This window comes from Aulonocara sp. 'chitande type north' Nkhata Bay, linkage group LG3, assembly GCF_057382095.1.
Source record: "Aulonocara sp. 'chitande type north' Nkhata Bay isolate Kocher_YH1m ecotype deep benthic linkage group LG3, A_spYH_male_GT1.1, whole genome shotgun sequence".
NCBI classification, from domain to species: Eukaryota; Metazoa; Chordata; class Actinopteri; order Cichliformes; family Cichlidae; genus Aulonocara; species Aulonocara sp. 'chitande type north' Nkhata Bay.
This window is the reverse complement of record NC_141346.1, coordinates 12167664-12190327: the sequence shown is the minus strand read 5'-3', so window position 1 is coordinate 12190327 and position 22664 is coordinate 12167664. Positions and strand designations below refer to the sequence as shown.

Sequence of the window (22664 nt, the reverse complement as noted above, 5' to 3'; positions counted from 1 at the left end):
TAGATGAGCCCTGGCTAGATGTTGAACAGGCACTATGCAAGGATCTAGAGATTTCAGACCTACCATTTATTAGCTCAAACATCAAAAGACATGAATGCTTTAAAAGTATCAACATCAGCTTCTCTCTGACAGCATGGTGGGAGTTTCTAAAAATAACGGAGTCTTCACTAATCCCATGCAAACGTACACCTATCTGGAATAACCCTGACATATTACAAAACAATAATATGATTAATTTCCCAGAATGGAGTTGTAAAGGAATTAAATACTTAGAACATATATTAGAGGGAACAGAATTTATCCCATTTGACAGACTAGTTGCACAATATGGGATCAACAAGAAAAGATTTTTAGAATATCAACAAATTAAATCCATAATAAAAAAGAAATTTAACCTCAGTCAAGTTGAATTACAAACACCACCAAGTGCAGCACAATTCCTTACTCTTAAATCCCCCAAATTATTATCTTAAATATACAGAACACTTTCTAAATTAGATGAATCAATATCCCTTCCTATTGCAAAGCAGATTTATCAGTCAGTTTAGACCAAAACTTCTGGTCTCAGATTTGCTTAAAAACCTTTAAATTGATTAAAAATCCCAGTCTGCAATTAATACAATACAAAATACTACATAGAGTGCACTATACAGGTCATCGGATGTTCAAGATGGGCTTTACATCTTCCAACAACTGCTCACACTGTCAAAGCAATACACCAGACAATTACATTCACGCTCTTTGGTTCTGTCCACCAGTGCAGAAGTTTTGGCGCGAGATATGTGAAGACTTATCAAAGTGTCTGAAATGTAACATTCCAACTTCCCCCTTCGTGTGTTTGTTGGGCAGCTTAGATAATGTCACTTCAGAAAAGAATATAGCCCATATGGTTTTCACTGCCCTATGCATAGCCAAGAAAACTGTCCTCATGAACTGTGAAAATAAAAACAATCTTAATTCTAACCAATATAGAAATTATCTATTAGATTACATTAGTTTTGATACAGCCTCTGCCACCACATCAGATCAATTGCTCTGGGCTCCTTTGATCGGCTCCATCACCTAGTGGGGGTGGGGTGGTCATAGTTTGGTCCCGCCTTCAATGTTGTGATTGGTGTGGGGGTAGGGACAGGCTTAGGGCGTCGGGGGGTTCCCCGGAGGCATCTTCCTTGGGGGGCTCAACCCGGGGTAGCGGTCTTGTCCGGTTGGGGGCTCTTTTTTGACTATTTCCTCGTGGCTGCGTGCAGCGGGGCTAGGGGAGGGTCTGTGCTGATGGACGTGGGTTACTGACCTGGTAGCCTGTCTGCCCCTGGGTGGGTCCGGGATGGGCGTGGGGGTCTGGGGGCGCTCCGTCTCTGGGCCGGGGCCCTGGCCGGGCCTCGGGGCCTTGGGTCCTGGTTTGTGTGTTGCCGGGGTTGTGGGCGGGTGGGTGCATGGGGGTCCATCCCTGGCGCAGTGTGCCGCCGGTGTGTCGAGCCGCCTGTGGGGCTCTTCAACCGGTGGGGGAGATTGTCACACCTTGCAGGAGCTTTCCTCCCCTCAGGAACTCTCTGCAGGAGGGGGAGATACAGGAGAGGTGGAGGAAGATCTCAGCCTGGGCGTCTATTGTCTCATGTAGTCTGGAAGACGAGTGGATGGTGGGGTGGGTGCAGTTTTCTCTGTGGTGGGGTTGGGTGGACTGTCCCGGGCTCTGTGGGGCCGGGGGGCGCTGCTGCGCTGGGCCCCGGTCTGGATGGGCCTGAGCCCCCTTTCCCTGGCGGGTCGCGGAGTATGGGAGTGCCTACTGGGGTCAGTGGGGTAGCTGGCCCCAGGGAGGGGTCACCTGCCCCTCCGTTCTTTCCCTCCCCATCTCCAGCTGCCTCCCTCTTCCCGCTCCACCACAACCACCCACACATGCAGGGCCTTGGAGTGGGGGTATGTCACCAGGGTGCAGAGGAGGCTACCCCCCTCTGTCCCCTTCTGGCTACCTCTGCCTCAATTTTATCCCACAACTTAGACATTCACATTACTCACACCCTCATTACACATACATATAGGATCTTGGGGGTGGGCACAATACACGGAGTCCAAGTTACCATCAGGGTGTACACCTCACCCCTGGCATCGTTGCCCACCTCTCAATTTTAAATACACGTAGACATTGAGGGCTAGCAGGAGGGACTATGCGCTTACCTGCTGCTCTCTGGCAGGTAGCTCCATGCCCTCCTGGGTTTTAATTGCACCTTAGAACACACATGCATCAACACTACAATGAGCGGGTGGAGGGAGGTTTGGAGTCTTCTCTCACCCCCATTCTCTGCGGCCTGCTGGAGCGGGGGGGCTAGGAGGAGGAGTTGGCCGTGTGGGGCCTCCCTGCTGCTGCGGAGTCGGGGCGGTCTGCCTCTCCCCACCGCAGGGAAAAGGGTAACACCACCTGGGTCTGGTTCCCCCCTCCAGGGGCAAGGGTACCTAGACCCTGTTTGTAGAGTACGCTTGGGGAGTGTGATCGTGTGTACAGCGTCTCTTTATGTCGGTCTCCACGTCGGTTGAGTGTGAAGTGCACATGAGAGCATGAGGGTGGGAATGGATGTTTGTGTCTGTGTGTGCCTGTATGTCTGTGTCTATATGTCAGGTTGGGTATCAGACGCCACCTCTCTGGGGACATCTCGGGCCCTCCAAGGTTTGGAGGACTTTCTCCACCCACCACCACTTCCCCTGCCGGTGGCGGACTCCCTCAGGTGTCGGTGCGTTGGTGGTTCTTTGTATCTGGGGGTGGGCGTCCGGGTACACACCGGCTCACTCCTTGGCGGCCGCTTATTGGGGCTCGCTCGGGCCACTTCGGAGGTGGGGTGCCCCCGGCCTCTCGGCCTGGGGCTCGGTCACTCAGGCACAGCTGGCTGCCGGCGGAGCTCACGGGCACGTTGGCATGTGGAAAACATTTTTTAGCCTTGTGTACAGTTATTTCTGCCGGCAGGGTTTTTAGCAGGTTGCAAACACTATTTTTATTGTATATGGGGAATTTTAACTTGTATTTGTGATTCTGGCTGTGTGTGTTTTTTATTTTATTTTTTGTGTTTTTTTTGTGTTTTTTTTGTGTTTTTTTTTTTTTTTTTTTTATGGAAATAAATGGTGTTTGAAGCCAGCTTAGTTTCTGTGCCCTGAGCGCTGACCTGCTCGCTCCCTTTTTCGCTTGTATGTATACAGACGTGGTGGTGAAGATTTAGGTCCACCAGTCTTAGCGGCTACATAAACATTGCAAAATTTAAGGACTGTAAAGGCTGTTAAATATAGTGGAAGAAATTTAAAACCCATTGTAGATGAGTCCTTTTTTTTTTTTTTTTTTTTTTTTTGCCGAGCCTGCTCCTTTGCTTCTTTGTTCTCCTACTCCCAGGAAAGCTCAGTCCCAGCCTTTCCCTGCACCCGATTCAGTTCATCGCGTGAGGGAGGCCGAGGTCCAGCTGGTCGTTACTCCGGCTCCCAGGCCGGCTGAGACTGCCAGTCCCTGCACCCATACCAGCTTCTCAGGTGAGGACAGCAGCTGCCCAGCCATTGCCAGTGCCTGTTCCCGCTCCGAGGGTGAGTGCAGCCATTAATCAGCTTCCTCCTGCACCTGTACCTACTCCTCGGGTGGGAGCGGATGGTATCCGGTCTGCTGTATCACCAGTGCTGGTCCCTGAGGTTGGGCCAGCCAGTACACAGCCTACCTCCGCACCCGTACCATTCCTCGGGTAGGAGTGGTGCGAGTCCGGCGGATGCCTGCACCTTTTCCTGCATCTGCTGAAGGCCCAAACGAGTCTGCCCAGCCGTCTTCTTTGTGTTCAGAAGGCTCAGGGGGCTTAGCTCCGGCACCATCACAACTACCATCATTACAACCACTACAACCCCTTCTTCAGTCCATAGCTCAGTCAGTCGCTCTGTTGTTAGCACAGGCATCTGTCTTGTCTATAGCTCTTTCCCCTGTTCAGTCATCAGCTCAGTTTCCCATTCAGTCCCCTGTAGTTCAGTCACCAATCCAGTCTTTAGCTCAACCATCAGTTCAGTCTACCACTCAACCACCTGGTCAGCTACACATTGAGGGGGGGTCTCCATACCTTCTGGCCCTGCATCTACTCCTGCTGGAGGCTCCAGTGAGCCAATCCAGCACTCTGCGGCTTCCACGCTGCTTTCTGTTCCTACTGGCGGTTCAGGAGAACCGCTTCAGCTGTACGTCTCTGCTGGAGGGTCCGAGAGGGCCCTTCAGCCATCTCCTGTCTGCGGCTGGAGGTCCGAGGGCCCGTCCAGCCAGCCGTCTTTGCTGAGGGGTCCAAGGAGCCGCTTCAGCCGTCCGTCTTTGCTGGAGGGGCCGAGGAGCTGCTTCTGCAACTTGTGTCCGTTGATGGCTCTGAGTCCGCTCAGCCACCTCCTGCATCTCCACCTTTTCTACACCATAGCCTGCAGCGCTGCCAGCAGTTACCACAACTCCGCTGCCTGCAGTACCACTACCTGCTCCTTCGCTTGAGGCTGACCCACCGCCGTCTGGTCCTGCCTCATCTGCGGCCACCTTCCAGGCCGCTGACTGGACTTCTTCGTCGGTGCAGGTAGTCTTTGCCGCTGCCTTCCACGTGGTCGACCTCCTGAACTGCTTCGTCACCGCTGTTGCCTTCCGCATGGCCGGGTTATGGATTTGCTTCGCCCACACCGCCGTTGCCTTCTGCACGGTTGGCCCCCTCAACTGTTTCCATGTCACCGGTACCTTTGGCGCAGTCAGCCTCCAGAACTGCTTCGTTTCTGTTGCTGGTCTCTGGGTCGGCCCCCTGAGTTACTCTGTAACCGACTTTTATGCCGCCATCTTCCAGGCTTTGAACTTTGTTTGAACTGTTTTCATGGGGCTCGGTGTTCTTTGTGGACTATTTTTGTTTTCCTGTTTCGTCCAGCCTACCATCTGGCAGGCATTCCAGGAGTTAACAACACAAACTTGAAAGGAATACTCTTACAACTTATGACAACTGGTTTGCATTGACAGAACCATTCCCTCCACATCTGTCACAACATCAGCTACCAACAGTGCATCCCATTCAGCATTCATGCTGCTGAATGCCAGTTCACTGAACAATACTAATCCACAATATCATTACTGACAGGAATATCAACTTCCTTTACCTACTTCCTCTTTCTACGTAGCACTTTTAATTCTTATTCTTACTTTTATTTTTTCATGTCTATTTAAGTGCTATTTATGACACTATGTTTGCACTGAAGCACCGCAGCAATTTCCTAATGTTGTAAACCTGCTCAACATTTGGCAATAAACCCCTTTCTGATTCTGATTCTGAGAGACATGGTAAAATCATCAGGACATTATGACACTAAATCAAGCCATTCCTCCTTAAATTCTGAAATCTCACTCCAAGGGTCGTTGTGTAGGTTAGGTGTCATATACCTATCTGATATTGTTGTCAAAGTACTGCCAATACCCAATGTCTCTTTTCAGTACCATTATGTCACCCTGGCTGGGTCAACACAGTTCCAAGTAATACTCATCCTCACTGTCCCCCTAAAGTATAGGTGCGGGCAAAATTTGGCCCGCAGCCTAATTACATTTGGCCCGCAAAGCCATACAAAATTACTATTAGAGCTGGCCTGCCAGTATTATACAGTGCATGTACTGTTAATACTACAATTCCCAGAATGCTCTGGTGTTTTGGTGCATCAGTCACGACAGGACCCATTAGCACCCTCTCCTCTGTTGACCATAGTCATAGCAACCACATACATGCCGACCCTCCCAATTTTTCCGGGAGAATCCCGAATTTCCCTCCTGAAACTTTCCCAGCGCCACCCGAATTTCTCCCGATTTTTCCACCAACAAAATTGAAAAACCATATCCCAGAATTCATAGCGCGGCCCAGCTAATTCCAGCTTCCAACAATGGCGGCAGCTACTTAGTTTTAATATTACTCTTATTACTTTTTCTGGGTTGCAAAATAAACTTTTACATATTTTCAGGCGAGACTGTAGCTGTGTAAACTTCAAATATCTGAGCTGGCGAGAACAGCAAACCCCCGCGGTCTTTCGGTACTCAGGTTAAACATAATATATAAGTCACTTGGATAACTTAAAAATGTTATTGTTTGGCTTTTGTCAGTGTTTTATTTGTTCGTGAGTAAATTGGTTTGGCCGAGATTAAAGTTATTAGATTAAATAAAACTTTATAAATCCCTAGATCGTCCAATTTCACAGTCGCTCACTTCCGGTCTACCTGCCTTTTGGAGCTCCCCCTTTGAATGTTTCCCTAATTCTGAGGTTTCAAGGTTGGCAATTATGGCTACCTATCCCAAACTGGCAAAAAGAAAGGCAGGAAACAGGAGCTTTCTGGACAGGTGGGAGAATATGATGAAAATTTGATAAATGATGAACTGATAAAATTTAATTCAGAAGGCTGCAAATACAATTTTTATTTAAGAAATGAATTCCACTGATGTGTTATTTAATTGGAATTTTGATTTTGCATGCGTGCAATATTAAGTCATATATACCTTTTATATAAGTTATATATATTGTTTAATATTAAGCTTTGCTTGTTCCATATTCAGTTTTTCAGCAAACTTGTTTGAGTCCATAAGAAAAGATTCTTTGTTATATTTGGAGGAAGATTTATTTTATTTTTTTTCCAAATCAATGTTAACGTTAGCCCACGACTTTGATCCAGTTTTGAATTTTGGCCCACTTTGTATTTGAGTTTGACACTCAAATACACTCAGAATTGTCTGAGCTTTTCACCTTCATTGGGCCCTTGTCCGCAGCTACACTTCTAGTTGGTGACTTCAATATTCATATTGACTCCAGCAGGGCTTTGTTTGGCAGTAAATTGTTCTCAATCCTGGGTTGTCTCAATTTCACACAACATATTAAAGGTCCCACCAGAGGTCACACACATGTGTGGATGTAGTTTTCTCTACTGACACTACTTCTATCAATCTGGAGTGCCTGGCCCTTGATGTTTCTGTTCACCGTGCTAACTGCTTTGCTGTTCCTGTGCCTAGGCTACACACTAAATGAACTCCTGCATATGGAAACAGTCAATCTGAACAACCTGAAAGCATTGCACTTGGTTTCAGACCCACTGAACACCATGGCTGATGCGCTTGCCAATTGCCCCAACTATTTTGCTTCCCTCAAAAGTTGGACTAGGAAAAAGATCTTTTTTACCTATGCGGTCCATGGTTCACAACAAAACTCTGTAACCTAAATACCACCAGGGACTGACTTGAGAGGCTTGACAAAGGAAACCCTCCAGCTTCAAAGCCATCTCAGTGACTCCATCCTCAAGAAGCCAGGTCTGGACCCTGTTTCCACCTACTGTGGAGCTCCAGTGTCTGCAGGCTGACCCTTCTCTGTTTTCCGCCTTCTGATTCTTCCACAACTGTTTACCTCATTGTGGCCACCTCAAGAGGAAGTGGCAGTGTCATTCTTCAGATGTGAATGTGAAGGAAAGGCCTCCAGGAGACAGAGTGACTCATGTTTTTGGACCTTTCTGAACTGCTGTTTAAATTCAGTGTGAATAAATTCACTGGTGATCTTTGATCCTTTGAGTCCAGCTTTTACCATGACACTGAACTGGATGACAATGAATAGAAAGAAAATATTACCTCTGTCTCTGATTGGCTGTTTATGATCTGATCTTTTGACATAACTGTACATGACATGAGTGATGATATCGTTGTCTTCAACTTCTCGATCTGCCAAAAAGATTTTTTAAAAAAGAAAGTTTTAATTTAAAAACTTAAATAAAAATACAATTAGTTAAATATTCAAACAGATTACATTTAAGAAAGTGGTTACTGTGATCATAATGAATGTGAATTTTATTCTACTAAAGAAACTCAGACATGAAAGATCAGGAAGTCTGAGTCTCACCCTCAGGTTTCCTGTGAACACATCGTCTCACCAGCTGAACCAGTAACACCAGTAAAGCCACAACACCGACTGATCCAACAGATGACAACACGGAGAGAACAGGAGGAGTGAGAGATGGAGGAGAGGTGGATGTAGGTGGAGGTGTGGTGGTGTCTTCCCCTAAAATAAAGCAAACACAGTCATTAAGTTGTCGTCACATTGTGAATGTTGAAAGCTGCAGAAACACAGACAGGTGAGTGTGTCACCTGTGACAGTGATCCAGCTGGGTGGAGACTCTCCATGACCGCTGATGTCACACTTGTAGAGGCCTTCATCAGACCTGGAAACATGCTGGATGGTCATGTTAACTGAAGACCCATTGCTGATGAGGGAGCCATCTTTATAGAAAGCAGCTGGGAGGTTGGAGGGAGTGGTCTTTGTTTTACAGAGCAGAGTGACGTCATCTCCCTCCATCACAGGGAGGACAGGACTCTGCAGGATCACTGATCCACCTCAACACAGAGACAAACTACAGCATTTCATCCATTTACACAGAGCTTCATCAACACTAACTCCACACACTCAGCTTACCAGTGACTGTCAGGTTAACCATGTTACTGATGGGACCCTCTCTGGACTCACACCAGTAAACTCCACTGTGCCATCGATAAATGTATCTAATGCTACATGAAGGACCGGCACCTTTGCCCCACTCATCTCCGCACTGACTCCTCTGTTCTTTGCTTGTGTTTCTCCTCAGAGTCCATCCAGCAGAGCTGTCGTCCTCCTCACAGCTCAGAGACACAAAGTCTCCTTCAAAGAACTGAGAGCTGCTGGGACTCACAGTCAGATGAGCTGTGAGGTTACAATGAAAAACTGATGATCTGTTAGACTTTACATTGTGAAACATGAACCGAATCAGGTCATATCAGTGAGCATTTCTCAGGTTTAAACTGTGACAGAAGAAGGTTACTGACCTTGGTTTGTTGTGCAGCTCAGCAGTGAGATCAGAACTAAAGAGAAATGACACTCAGGTTGATTTGAGGTGAACATAAAGAACAACTCCACACAAACACATCTCTCTCTAATATATATCTGATCATTTTCTGTTTGATGTCTCAGTAAAGTTTATACAAAAAAAGAATAAACACAAAAACATCAACATCCAGCTGCTTAACCAATCATCAAACTTTGGCTCACTGTAGAGGGGAAACTTATCTCAGGTGTCACTGTGGTATGTGGGCAGGGTATAAATGTGACAGATCATCAGTAAATGCAGAGTTAACGCAGAGAAATAAAAAAAATACTTTCACTCAGCAATTTAAAATCCCAAAACCTTGAATGTCTCCTGAACTTAATTTAAGCACATTTTACACGACACTTAATGATTCCCAGCACTTAAAGTGACCATTATTAGGTGCACTAACTGGGGACATACAGAAACATATCCACTACATTTAAATAACCCAGTACATTCATGTGTCCACTGTGCAGCTGTGTTGATATAATGAGTGAATGATTTGATCTTTTCACTGCCTGCTGTGTTTCCTCGACTCCTGAGCAAAGATAAAGAGTCAGTTCAGACCTGCAGTTGGTCCTCGTGGTGTTTTGAACTTGAATTGAGCCTGATTTGTTTCTCATGTCTTCTCCTCCATCATCAGTTATCAGGAGAGCAGACAGTCAAAGTACAAGAATTCAAACAAACACAGAGATTCTACTTACAGAGCAGACACAGCACAGATGTTTCCTTCATCGTCCTTCTCACTCATTTGACCTTTTTTTCATTTCTATCACTGACACCAAGTAAAGCCCGCCCTCTTCCTCTCAGTCTGTGGTTTTTATGCTCTTGGGTGGAAGTTGGGTTGTTTTTTTCAAATTAAACCTTTAAAATCCTGCAAGGCCTCTTGACCTCAAAATAATTAGAATCAAAACCCTGTTGCTGAAAGCTGCTTTAACATCATTTCTGGAAAAATCAGAGATATCAAATGTCCTCTGGTGGCATTGAGCTGCAGTTTGGATCATGAACATGTTTATTTTCATTTAGCAAGGCATCACTCCTGTCCATTTGAGGAGGTCCGTCTTCTTAATAATCTCACTTAGGGGGTTCAGGCTTATGCAGAACAACAGGGGGACAGAGATGGTAAATCCCACACTTGATGGTGACTTGTATTACTGGGTGTTTTGTTGTCCTTGTACAGTTCTAGGCATTCGAGCATTCAGGTGTGGAGCATCGAGTCATAAGCTTTTTTGTAATCAAGCCACGTGTCACAGGGGGTTGCTCAGTCTGGTCTTGTAGTTTCGAGTGACTGTTCTGTTCACCAGTAGCTGCTCCATTGCTCCTCTGGTGTTCCTGCCAATTCCTTTCTGTGCCCTGCTCATGAATTGAATCATGTGCCTGTTCATCTTACCGCTGCCTGACAGTAGTTTCCATGTTGTGTTGAGGCAGGTTTTGGTCTCTGACAGCACACTGATGGCACTCCATGAGTGTCTGGCAGCACAAATAACCCTGCTCCATCTCCTAGCTTGGTGGGGCTGTTCCCATGTTGTTCCCCTGCCACTGAGAGTACACTGTGGATGTGGAGAACAGCTGGTTTATTCTCCTGGTTTCTGTCTCTGTGGTATTGTCACAGTCCTGGGTCGGTTCGACCCAGCATTTTGAGTTTATGTTTTGGTTTATTTTTGCATTATGGATTATTTCTTATTCTCTGGTGCTTTGATTATGATTATAAATGTCTTATTCTTGGTGAGGGATTAGTTCTTATGTTCATGGTATTTCTCGGGATTATGAGTTTTATGCTGTTTACTTTGATACTGGGTTTATTATTGTATTAGTAGGTTTTGTCCAGTATCAAGTCCGCCTCTCTGTCTAGCCCATGTCTTGGTAAAGTGTGGTTTCCTGTTTTATTGTGAAGGTCTGAGTCTTATGTTAATGTGTCCAGCTTCGCTCTCCGTCTCGTTAGCCCTGATCTCTCCCAGCTGTGTCTCCCTCCTGTCTTCCATTGATTACCTTCCTGTGTATATTAGCCCTGTGTTTGCCCTTGCTCAGTGTTGCGTCGTATCCTCATATCCTGCCTGTGTGTTCCAGTTGGTGTTTTCATGTTTGGTTTCTGTTTTGTTTGGTGCCAGCAATAAAGCTGAGGTTTTCAGTTACATTTCCGTCTCTGAGTCCTGCACTTGGATCCACATCTCCACCTGCCCACACACAGAGCCCTGACAGGTATATCTCTTGGCGACTGGCCAAGGCTGTGAGTAGCAGTTTCCAAGGCCTCGGGAATGGGCAACTTGCTGTACTTCTTCACACCTTTCTGCAGCTCTGATAGTTGTCTAACTTCCGTCTGTGCTACCTTGATCTTGGCCTCTAGTCTCCTTCTCCATGGAGGGCACTGCTCCTTGTGGCTGCTCATCCTGTAGCCAAGTATCTCACTGATCACTGCTGCCATGGTGTACATCAGCTGATTGGTTTCAGTGATGGTCACAGCATGTATTGTCAGTGATGCTTCATTCACATCATCTAGTTGAGAGGGTACTTCATGTAGTCTGGGTAGTTTTATACAGAGGGTCCAGGTTTCCAGCTCAGCTATCATCTTCTCTTTCAGGTCAGCTGCTCTCATCTTCCACGCCTTCAACACATCAGGTGTTCTTGGGGTTTGGTACCTAATCTTGGAAGGTGGGATTGATGATATCTGACAGAAAAGTGTAAAATCCTTCAAAATAAAAGTATTTCTCCACTGCTGAGTTGGATTATGCTATATGACCAGTTTATGTTCCAGCTTGCTGTGTGGCCTCCTGCGCTTTTGGGCCTCATGTTGAGCCACTGTGAGCAGATGCAGACCGACACAGCCCACAGTGGGCCCAGTACTGATGTGAAAAGCAGGACACATACGTTACTCATACTGTGGGCTCCAGATGTGCCCCAGTGAGGAGCCCCTATTGTGGGCTGTGTGCTGCCCACACTAAGCAAGCAGGTTTGCATTGAGGCCGCACCCACAGTATACAAATCCAGAGAGCAGCTGTCTGTCATTGAAGTTTCTATTCAGAGCTTTCAGCCGAAGAGGAAGAACTCTGTTCTCTGTTTGAACCACTTCCTGTTTTACACTGAAATAACTCCACCACATTATCTGGAAGGCGGAGTGAAGATGCTGAGCTCCTCCACACGTCACTTCAATGATACCTTTGTTTTATAATTAAAGGATTTATTCATTCATGTATAAGGTTTTGGTTTGTAGCATAATGAGAACACAGGTGTTCACACTTGTTCTACATACAGCTGTGACGGTTCTGGGTTCTTTTGACCAGCGTTTTGAGTTTTCTTGTGTTTGGTGTCTAATGTATTACTATCATTATTGTAGTTTACTGTTTAATTCCGAGTTTATTGTTATTACCTCTTTGAGAATTACTTGTGATCATTTTAGCTCCTTGGTAGGTTCCCCTTGTCTTTGTCCTCTGTGTCGATCTGTGTGTCTGTTTATGTGTGTTTGTGTCTTGTTTCATTCTGTTTTCCACACCTATCATGTTTATCTACGTTCCCCCAGCACGTCATCTCTCCCTCTCTCGCTCCCTCTCGCCCTCCTTTGTCCTCATAGAGGTCTCTGTGTTCTGTCCCCCTTGCCTGTTCCTGTGTCCCTCTTCTCATGTTCCAACCAGTCTCCCCAGTTGTTCGTATGTTTCATGTCTGCATGTTCCATGTCTGGTTGTCACAGTCTACATCTCACAATGTTTCCTGTTTTAGTTTGACAGTCTGTGTCCTGGGTTGGTGTTTTCAGTTTGCTTTCCTCCATTTCTCATCAGGTCCCATTAGTCCCAGCTCCTGTTTCCTCGTCACTCCTAATGTATTTAAACCCTCTGTTTTCCTCTGCCCAGCATTGCGTCCTCCCTCATGCAGTGAGTTCCTCCTTGTGTTTAGTTTTGTGTTTCTCAGAGATTTCCTTACTGTCATTTCCTTAATCTTAAATGTTTGGTGATTCAGTAATAAAGCTGCATTTAAGTTCAGTTTCATCTGCCAGTCTACAGTCTTTGGGTCCAATCCTGCCTGCTGCACACAGCTAGTTTATGACACTAACAGGCACACACCTCCCTCTAGTGGTCACATTAAGTTCAAACATAGAAAAAGTGTTGGACACCTATAACATAGTCGCTGGGGAGACTATGTTATAGGGGAGCTCTGGCCCAGATGCCTCATTATCAAAGGCATCATTATGTGCAGCATCTTTATGGATTTATTTCCTTTTCTGGTTTAAATGATTGTTTATGCTCTTGAACTGTGGACACAGAGTCAGAATCCAGTGAGATAACTGTGCCATCATCACAATACTTCTACAAGGATTATTGATATATTAAACTTTTATTTAAACAGGAAGTTAAACACTCTTTCTTGCGTGTGTCCTCAGCCAACTGAGTCAGCTTTAATCTGCTATCTTTTCAACAGCAGATTCCCGCGGTGCCCAGTAGCACCAATGGTGATGAAGTGTTTAGAGAGACTGGTAAGAGATCACGTCACTCCTTCACTTCCTGTCACCATTGACCCACTTCAGTTTGCATACCAGACTAATTGTTCCACAGACGACGTCATATCTCACCTGCTCCACACATTGAGTGGCTCACCCCGAGCCACAGAGACACTGGCAGAGGGGATCAAGAGTGACATACCTCTGCTGACTACAGGTATTTTCAACACCTCTGTGGTGGAACACATGGAGAAAGAGGAGCAGCAGATTCAGTGTAAAACCTCGACGTCATGACCGACGTCGCTGGATGATCTCCTCCACAGCAGAACAAAGGTCCAAATAAAGAGAATGAGAGTTTCTCCTCACGTGTCTCCTCATGGTTTATGATACAAATCTGCTAATTCTCATTAGACATATTAATCAGAAAAGCAAACTTAACGGCCTCAGCATGTCTGTCATCAGTCTCTGTGTGACAGCAGGCCTGATCCCTCACAGTGAAATCATCTCTCACCCTGGAGTTAAAGGAGCTTTCTCATGAATACTGGGCGACTTTCCGGCCAGCTCTTTAATTTCATCATCACATTTATGCCATAATTTAGCTCAACCGATCAGATTAAAAGCGTGTTGTTTTTTTAAATAACAGTAATTTTGTAATACTGAAAGACGTAAACTTTTAGTCCACCATCATGTTTTGACTTACACGAGTTTTAAATCATTTCTTTTTTAAATTTTCTATATCATATGAAATCAAAGTATATCAAACTTTAACTGCCAGTAACAGAACAAACAGATCAGCCTTACCAAAGTCCATTTAAGGACAGATCTCTCTCAGCAACCACACTTACCTTTTTTTTTTATTTCAGGGACAAAATTTTAAAATGTTGGCAGATTTTTTTTAATTTAATTTTCTCAAACATTTACTCTCAAATATTTATGTTTCTTTCTAACAGGGATGCCAGGAGTTTGTGAGTCTTTGAGAGGGAAAAACAGGATTTATTCAGATTCATTTTCAGCCCTTAAACTAAGTCCTGCATACAAACTATCACATATGAAACCCGAGTAAGTAAAATAGTATTAGTTTATATGCTAAGAGCCTTTCAGACCAGCGGTGCGCAGCCTAACGTCTCTCTCTCTGACTCTGAAGGGTGGAGTTAAGAAATGTCTGCTGTCAGTGTCTCGCTCGGCTCAACTTTGCTGTTTTTCAGCGTCTTCGTGTTCGTCTCTGCAGGTGAGATTTACTGTTAGAAACTAACATAATGCCCTTCTGAGATGAATTAAATCCATCCAAATGTTAAAAGACATAAACAAATATTTAAAGTAAATAATTCTGCTTATAATTACATGTTGACCTTTAACCTCTCTGCTCTGTGTTGTTTCCTCTTTCAGTCCAGATAAACATCACAGCCGAGTCTGGGCAGGACGTCGCGCTTCCATGTCGAGTTACCAATAAGATCACAGCTGTAGAGTGGAGCACAGCTGGCCTGGGACAGAAAAATGTCTTTTTGTTCCAGGATGGGCGTTTTGTTCCAAACAACCAGCATCCATCATATAAGAACCGAGTGGCTCTCAGAGGGATGAAGGATGGAGACGCGTCTTTGATCCTGAAGAAAGTGACCACTGCTGACTCTGGAACATACAAGTGTCTTTTTAAAATAGCAGAAACACGTTCATGGAAAAACATCACCATCAATCTGAGAATTCCTCCAGGTGAGTGAGTAACTCTAATTTTTCTGTAAATCATTTAGAAAACTTCATTCAGTGGTTTTTAGTAAGGTACAGCTTCCTCTATCCCCCAGCAGAGAATCTATATCTCACTGAAAACATGCTGGAAAGTGAAAATGTTACACTTCATTTAAACGTTCCTATTTTGGTCACCTAACAGTGGTCGGGGGACACACAAACATTGTAAGTGCTTCACAGTGGGAAAGATGTAATAATGGTAATCACTGTATAGTGGCCGGGAATAACACTCACTGATTCGTCTGTGAAGGTTCTCAGTCATCCAGGTCATCGTAGTCTAAGGAGCTTAAACAACTTAAACAAGTCCCGACGCTTTTCTTTCCAAGCTCCTTAGAACACTCACTAATTCCTAGTTTTCAGGAGGAAACAAATACAAACCAAAGATTGAATGTAAGCACTGCCCTTTTTCCCTAAAACATTAGAACAAGTGTTCAACACTGAGTAGTTGTGCCTGCTGGTCCACATGGTGTAGCTTGCCCATTGCAGCCCCATACATGTAACGGGGATCATAGAACAAGCACAACTGGAACAGGATCAGGTGCAACTGGGACAGATGGTTGAGAAAACCTGGGGTCATCACCACATGCAGTGGAGAACAGGCTGTGCAGACCCAGATTGCGGTCAGCCGAATCTTCCTCAAAGGCTTATGGGGGGACCTCTGTTGATCTCCAGTGTTGAGCTTGGTCCAGGACCAACATGTTGTTCGGCCCTGGTGTGTTTTAGTATGAATTACATACAGTATCTCTGTTTTTTTGGCCCAGACGTGACACCTCACACCTGTTTCTCACCTGCAGATCGATCAGGACCGGGTGGAACTGGATCTATTGGAGTGATAGTTGGCCTGATAGTTGCAGGTGTGGCTGCTGCTGCTGGTTTATCGTTCTGCAGAAAACAAAAGCCACAGAGTCCGGATTCCTTCCAGCCTCCCGATGATCAGGACTAGACTGTCTGCTAAACTCTAAACGGAGTCTTCAGCATGTGCTCTAAACTCTCAGTGCTGACACCAAACATGATAATCAATGTCATCATCATCACATTGACAGCAGAACAGCGACTCAGATGATATAAATAGACAAAGTTTAAAGTTATACTTTTGTTTCCTTTGATAATAGTTAATCATGCTTAACTCTTATCATGTTATCAAGATTAAATCTGATCAACATGATGAATGAGAAAACATCCTAACATCACCAGTCATCCTGTTGAACCTCAGCTCTGTATTTCAATATTATATTAAACAACACTTCCTGACTTTTCTACTCTGTGTGTCCTGTTGAATGTTTTTGGGCTAACTGTGGCTCAGAGGTTGAGCTGGTTGAAAGGTTGGTGGTTTCACCCCTGAGTGTTCCAGTCTGCACTCTGAGAAGTCTTTGGGAAAGATACAAACATCGAGCTACACAGAAAACACGTGGGTGTGGAAATGGGTGAATGAGTCTCACTATATAAGAACCAGCGAAATTAGATCTTCAGAATCATACAGTTTTATACTTTTGTAAATCAAAACAGATGATTTAGGACAGACAAAAAATGCTGAATGTATTAATTGTTTTTTGTAGACAGTTACCTGCAGTGGGTTTCAATGGTAATGAATGGAGGTCAGCCGATTCAACAATGAGACACCCCTGATGTGTTTTAGTATGAATCACATACACTATCTGTGTTTTTTGGCCCACACAGGGCTCATCTGTGTTTCCTTCGTGTGGAGTGACTTCAGCGCCACGTCTGTGCCACAGAACATTTGGCCGTGTTGTAACTGAGCTGTAAAGATCAAAACCAGCCCTGCAACACATTTTTTCAGTAAATGCAACTTGTAGTAAATTGCAAGCTGCCAATTATAGCAAATTGTTTTTGTACGATTTTAAAAAATGTCAAAGTAATGTAATTTATTACTGTCATTTTGAGAAAAATAGGAGATGTGGACAAAGATTCTAGCTATGTCCCAAAACCCAGAGGACGCAGCCTTCTCGGTTTGCGTCGACCATGTCCTCCGAAGACCGAGAAGGCTGGAAGTGCAAGGCTGCAAAATGGGACGGTCTAGCCTTCAGATTTGTGTCACCAGCTGTCTCGATGGAGTTTAATAAACTCAGCCGTCTGCTCCTCGCTTGCTAAAATATAACAGGACACTGGAGTACGTTCTCTACCATCTTACACTTCTGTTTAATCAGTTTTCTGTTTGAAGTTTATTCAGCTGTGAAAACTACAACTTTAATCTCAGCTGAACCGATTTACTCAGGAACAAATAAAACATTGGAAATAGCAAAACAATAACATTTTTATGTTGTCTAAGTGACTTATATATAATTTTTAACCTGAGTAACGAAACACCACGGGGATCTGAAAACAATGTGCCCTCAATGTGTTCTCTTCTAGCTATCGAGCTGGTGGGTAACAGATGTCTCCGAAAACGTCGAAGCACTTTTACAAATATGTGATGTCTTGATAAACCGAGCAGATATTTGAAGTTTACACAGCTACATTCTCGTCTAAATATCTTAAAAGTATGACGCACAAACCGTAATCAGAGTAATATTGAAACTAAGTAGCGGCCAACATTGTTGAAGCTGGAATTGGCTGGGCTGCGCTATGAATTCTGGGATAGCTTGGGCTATGAAGGATACATCCGACCCATCCTTCAAATCCGTGGAAATGAAGGACGCATTTGTTGCTATGACAACAATGTGGAACCTGTCTAAAAGGTGTGTAAAATGTGAGAGGAAGGTCAGTTTTGCTAAATCCAAGTTGGACTTCATTCTATGTGATGGAGGTACAAAAGATACCCTCGGATGACCCCCAGCTTCCACTGGTGTGTTGACAATAGCCCTGTGGCTATGTTTCGTCCTCTTCTAAGCTGTGTGAAGTTAAGCTCTGGATTATAACCTGTGGCCATCTACCATATTCACCCAATGGCTTCTCATCATGAGTGATGCCCCTCTCACACTACTTAAGAACGCAGGAGAGTCTGCTTCTTCGTTGGATCATTGTGCTAACTACCATCAGTGTAGCTCCGGCTGGCCAAGTAATTCTTAGTGCTTTCTCCTAATAACCTTCTTCTCTCGTTTTACAGACATTCCTGGACCCCAGCCTGTTTCTCCTGCCCCTCTGACCCTGAGTGGATGGGTTGCAGCTCAGTAAAGCACCTCTCCTACAGCCAAACCCATTTGTTCTGATTGGATTGTTAAATTTGTGATTGACATGACATTGACCAATCAGCCGAAAGGAGGAAAAATCGGGTCAAAATTTGTACTTGCAAGTTGAAACTCACACACAAGCAGGAAACTTGAGCGCAGAGTTTCACAGGTCGTTTTCTTTGTAGTAAACATACCTTAACAAAAAAATTGTAACTTTAGTTTTTTACAAACACAAATCACACACAAATTCTCATCTGTAGATGCACAAACATAAAATTTCGAAATATTTTGTTTACATGGTTACAAAACTCAGTTCACAACTACGCAAAAATATTTATGAGCACAATTTGAGCCCATAGTGGAGGTTTAAAGTTTACTGGATGAGAATTATAATGTGCAATGCTTCAGTTTGACCTCATGGGGGCAGTGCTGTTATACACTCAGACTGCAGGACATAATAACAGTGTTGGAGTGTGAAAGTACATCAGCTTCAAACCATAAATTGTCTTTTTTTTTCTGAGTATTTTGTAAATACTCATTTGTTCTTTTGATTCCTCAGAGGCATCTGATAATCCAATTATTTCTCAGGGCTGTGTCCACTTAATACTATATAACTTTATAACACTTATTGTTAATAAAAAGCATAGAATTATCAAGGCACTGCAAATTATTTAATTCCAACAATTTCCAGAGGGATTTCTGATGACATCAAACTGTTTGTGTGTCTGTTGTCACAGCAGCAGCCATCAGTGACACCAGCACACAAAAGCAACACAACAGCAGGTTCAGATACTCAGAGGAACAATTCATTTCAATGTCTGAACAGTTTGTTAAGTGTCTGAGTTCAGTTTAAGAGCTTTAAAATACTGATCATAAGTTTCAAACAAACAACATATAAGAACACAAGATGGAAACAAACACATAGAGAGGTGAACCATAAACTGTCACGCTGACCTCTTACTAAACACTCTGACAATTCTCCACTAACATCATTAAATGTATCTTCTGTCACTCTAATGGATCCTATGAAATAAAATAAAACACATTCAAAGACTATTTTCTGAAAATAGTTAAGAAGTTTCTGGATGTTATTGTATTTTTCAAAAGGGGAAAACTCCAAACAGGACTCTCCAGCTGCCCTGGAGCAGACTGCAATCATTGCACCAGACGTGCTTCAGCATGTTTCAGACACACCTTCATGCTCAGTTTAGCCGTTACCTGTGTGCTCTAAAAGTCTCTCCTGTCTCCTTCCCTAACCTCCTTTCTCTGACCTCAGTGAAAACACCAATGAGGTGAAGGAAAAGTCACTAGGAGAACTGATAAGGAGTTAGGAAAGTAACAGAGCCGTGTGCTGAGAATGACCTTACACTCGTCTGTCGTTAACAGCGTCCACAGGGTAAAAACTACAATGACCAGAAGATGGACTACAAAACATGCACCTTACTTTTCCACAGTGTGTTCTGACCCTGGTGTTTGAAAAACATGTGTTCACTACAAAGGCTGAAATTTTAAAGAAGATTTAGAGACAGATTTACTAACATGTGCAGCAGCATCACATCTGTATCTGTAAGAGTTTCACTGTCAGGAGAAGAAAACTTAAACGAGTCACACAGATGTGAATTACAAAGACTGTTTCACTGTAACTGCAGGAAGTTGAACAGTGAAACATTCCTGACTCGTGGCCGTTGTGCCTGTGGCAGTTGTTGCTGGGAGGTTATTACTGGGAGGGAGATGTTATCAGAGTCATCAGAGCTTCATCGGCTCAGAGTCGTTACCACAGCACCAAAACTTTGTCTCTGTCAGTGAATGATCTTCTCTGCTGGATCTGAAACAAAGGCAGCTGTTACTGTGTTAGATTCACGTCTGCATGTTGAAACATCTTATTAAAAGTAAAGATGTGCACATACAGGCATGTGTCACAGTGTCAGCTGATGATCTGACAGTGAGTCGTGCTCTGTGCTCTTCTGCACATCACAGAGGTCACTTTATAATCATGCAGCTCTCACAGAAGCTCAGTCCTCAGAGTCCTCTGCACAGTGCTCAGGCATTTCCAGTCAGATTTCCAGTCAAATATCCCAAACCTGCCGACTGGGATATTTGACTGGAGCCTTCAGTTTGGTTATTTATTTATTTCCATCCTTGTTCTTAATGTTTTGACCATCACAGCACTATGAACTGTGGGTAATCCCTCAGGTCCACAGAGATGAGGACTTAAAGAAAATGCAAATAAGGAGTCAGAGTGTGTGCAGAGAGGCGTCATGCACTTGATACCAGGACGGCCCTGAGCCCTCAGAGGCCGACACAAAGCTGTGACTGTTTATCTGCACGTCCATTTTGTCTGCAGGCTGAGTGATCTGACTGAGCTCAGCCTCCATTTTCTACAGGGAGACGCTCAGAGAGGCTTTCAGTTTCATTTCACAGGAACAGCTTTGCTTCTGTTTTACATGCAGGTGCTGCACAGAACACACCCTGTTCAACCTGTTTGTGTGACTGACTGCAGCTCAGAAAAAATGACACAATACAAAGAAAAAAAATCCCCTTCATAACAAAGAGGAAATGTACTCAGTTACTCTCCTGTACTCTGATCACAGTCATGTTATTTACAGGAAGCTGATGTGTTCTTGCAGTCAGTGACTCTTGACTTTATTTTAAAACTGTAATTCTCACTAATCCAGTCAAGCTTTTGTCAAAGATGGAGGCAGTGTGATGGTGTGGAGTGAAATTTTCCTAGCAGCAAAAATTTGTGGCACACTTCACCTACTTCCAAGGTGCAGGGAGAGGATGAGAAACTAACAACGCAGGAAGTCCAACAACACTTAAAAGTAAAGAGGAACAACTTTATTAACTGTGTAAAATTTTCCTCACTAGAAAAATAAGAGTCATCGTCACTGGAAACAAACTGAATGCAGAGAGATGTGGAGATGAGAAACTGCAACCAGTGGCAGTGTCTCATCTCCTTAGTCTGGGATTAGATTCTGCCCTCTGAGATAACAACGACAACGAGCAGCAACAGAGGAAGTGCTGCAGAGCATGCAAGCATGCAACTTCCTATGGATCACATGTAGAGATTTTCTTTGGTCACCTGTTTAAAATTCATGAAAATGTCATAATAGTCCATACATATAATATTGTGGTGTAACTTAACATTTTGCACTGATCACCACCTGCACTCATGTGTATATATATATATATATATATATATATATATATATATATATATATATATATATATATATATATATATATATATATATATATATATATATCTACTTAGCACTTTTAATTCTTATTCTTATTTTTTTCTCATGTCTATTTAAGCGTTATTTATGACAGTATGTTTGCACTAAGCACCGCAGCAATTTCCTAATGTTGTAAACCTGCTCAACATTTGGCAACAAAACCCTTTCTGATTCTGATTCTAACAGTACTGTGCAAAAGTGTTGAACCATCAATCTCTTCATGTTTTGATTCCAAGCAGACAGACTGTCTTTGAAATTTTAACGTGATGTTAGGCAGCAGTTCTCCAGCTTTCTGAGGCTCTTTCATGGTTTTTCTTTGGACATTGGCTGCTTTTTCACTCATTTTCAGTCCTTGTAGCTGACAGATGAAGGTGTTTATTTAATACTGAAATATGAATCTTTCAAGCATAAAGCAGGTAGTTCTTCTTTCTTTGGTTGAATCCATGAAAGATGAACACAAAAACAATCTGCATATAAACTCATGTCCAATTAATTATTACAACTATAAACCATCTCCAGGGATCAGTCTGGTCACACGGCAGATTCAGGTTTATAATTTCATAATCAGATCCATTCACTGTTTCATATTTAAGAGCTGTTTACAGGCACAGAAATAAAGAGCAGACATGTTTACGCTCAGCACTCAGTTACAGAGGAAGACGTCTATTAGTGCTCAAAGGATCTTCAGAAATAGTTTTGTCTGTTATTACAGGGACAGACTCAGAAGGTTTAAGCTGTAACAAAAACAATGAAAAAAAAAGATCATTCAACAGGTTTACATGTAACTCTTTATTATCACTTACATACTGCTTATATTTCATTTGTTCACAGAAGGAATTCACTCATAACTGTCTTTGTCTTTTCAAAAAAGTGTTGTTTTTTTTTTTTTTTACAGCGATATAGATAAACAGGAGAGGTGAAGCTGAGAACCAGATCATAAAGTCCTCTGTGTGCCCAGCCCACCTGCCTGACCATCTTCATCAGCTGCTACATGTTGCTTCCATCTCTCCCTGGATGTGTCTTCTCTCTTTCATTCTTTTCCTGTGGGATCGTTGCCCACTCTCTCTCTGACTGATGCCATCTCTCTCCCTGACTTTCAGGCTGACTTTTCCACATGTTCAGTGTTTCACAATAAAAGCCTGGTTAAAGCCTTGATTCTACTTTGCTGTGGACACGGCTGAGGAGTCCTTCCTGTTAGAAGAAGCAGCATGTTTGTGATAGATGGACACATGAAGCTAACACGGCACATCTGTGTGAGT

At 43.7% G+C, this 22664-nt stretch overlaps 2 protein-coding genes across 4 annotated transcripts; one reads left to right on the top strand and one right to left on the bottom strand.

Moving 5' to 3' along the window:
• Positions 1 to 7716: 7716 nt before the first annotated feature.
• On the bottom strand, positions 7717 to 9607 carry LOC147333989 (Fc receptor-like protein 4). Of its 2 annotated transcripts, XM_086286681.1 has the most exons (5): positions 9577 to 9607; positions 8832 to 8867; positions 8446 to 8709; positions 8121 to 8366; positions 7717 to 8034 (listed from the first exon to the last, which is right to left on the bottom strand). In XM_086286681.1, exons 1-5 carry the CDS (start codon positions 9605 to 9607, stop codon positions 7856 to 7858), a joined length of 756 nt encoding a protein of 251 aa, XP_086142807.1. In that variant the 3' UTR covers positions 7717 to 7855. The 2 variants fall into 2 exon arrangements, with proteins under 2 accessions (XP_086142807.1, XP_086142806.1); XM_086286680.1 differs by lacking the exon at positions 9577 to 9607 and having other exon boundaries at positions 8832 to 8992.
• Positions 8863 to 16408, top strand: LOC147333988 (butyrophilin-like protein 10). 2 transcript variants are annotated; one of them, XM_086286783.1, is made up of 5 exons: positions 8863 to 13631; positions 14249 to 14357; positions 14443 to 14526; positions 14685 to 15005; positions 15833 to 16408. In XM_086286783.1, the coding sequence occupies exons 3-5, from the start codon at positions 14457 to 14459 to the stop codon at positions 15979 to 15981; spliced, it is 540 nt and encodes a 179-aa protein (XP_086142909.1). In that variant the 5' UTR covers positions 8863 to 13631; positions 14249 to 14357; positions 14443 to 14456; the 3' UTR covers positions 15982 to 16408. The 2 variants fall into 2 exon arrangements, with proteins under 2 accessions (XP_086142909.1, XP_086142908.1); XM_086286782.1 differs by having other exon boundaries at positions 8863 to 14357.
• The last annotated feature ends 6256 nt before the right edge of the window (positions 16409 to 22664 follow it).

What these genes read in the sequence shown, in the direction of transcription:
- LOC147333989 (XM_086286680.1), bottom strand. Translation starts at nt 8,907, where the DNA reads ATGTTCACCTCAAATCAACCTGAGTGTCATTTCTCTTTAGTTCTGATC. An exon ending in GAGCTGCACAACAAACCAAG is followed by an intron (nt 8,710 to 8,831) that starts GTCAGTAACCTT and finishes GTAACCTCACAG; the next exon opens with CTCATCTGACTGTGAGTCCC. An exon ending in GGTTAACCTGACAGTCACTG is followed by an intron (nt 8,367 to 8,445) that starts GTAAGCTGAGTG and finishes CTCTGTGTTGAG; the next exon opens with GTGGATCAGTGATCCTGCAG.
- LOC147333988 (XM_086286783.1), top strand. Translation starts at nt 14,457, where the DNA reads ATGTCTGCTGTCAGTGTCTCGCTCGGCTCAACTTTGCTGTTTTTCAGC. An exon ending in CTTCGTGTTCGTCTCTGCAG is followed by an intron (nt 14,527 to 14,684) that starts GTGAGATTTACT and finishes TTCCTCTTTCAG; the next exon opens with TCCAGATAAACATCACAGCC. An exon ending in CAATCTGAGAATTCCTCCAG is followed by an intron (nt 15,006 to 15,832) that starts GTGAGTGAGTAA and finishes TCTCACCTGCAG; the next exon opens with ATCGATCAGGACCGGGTGGA.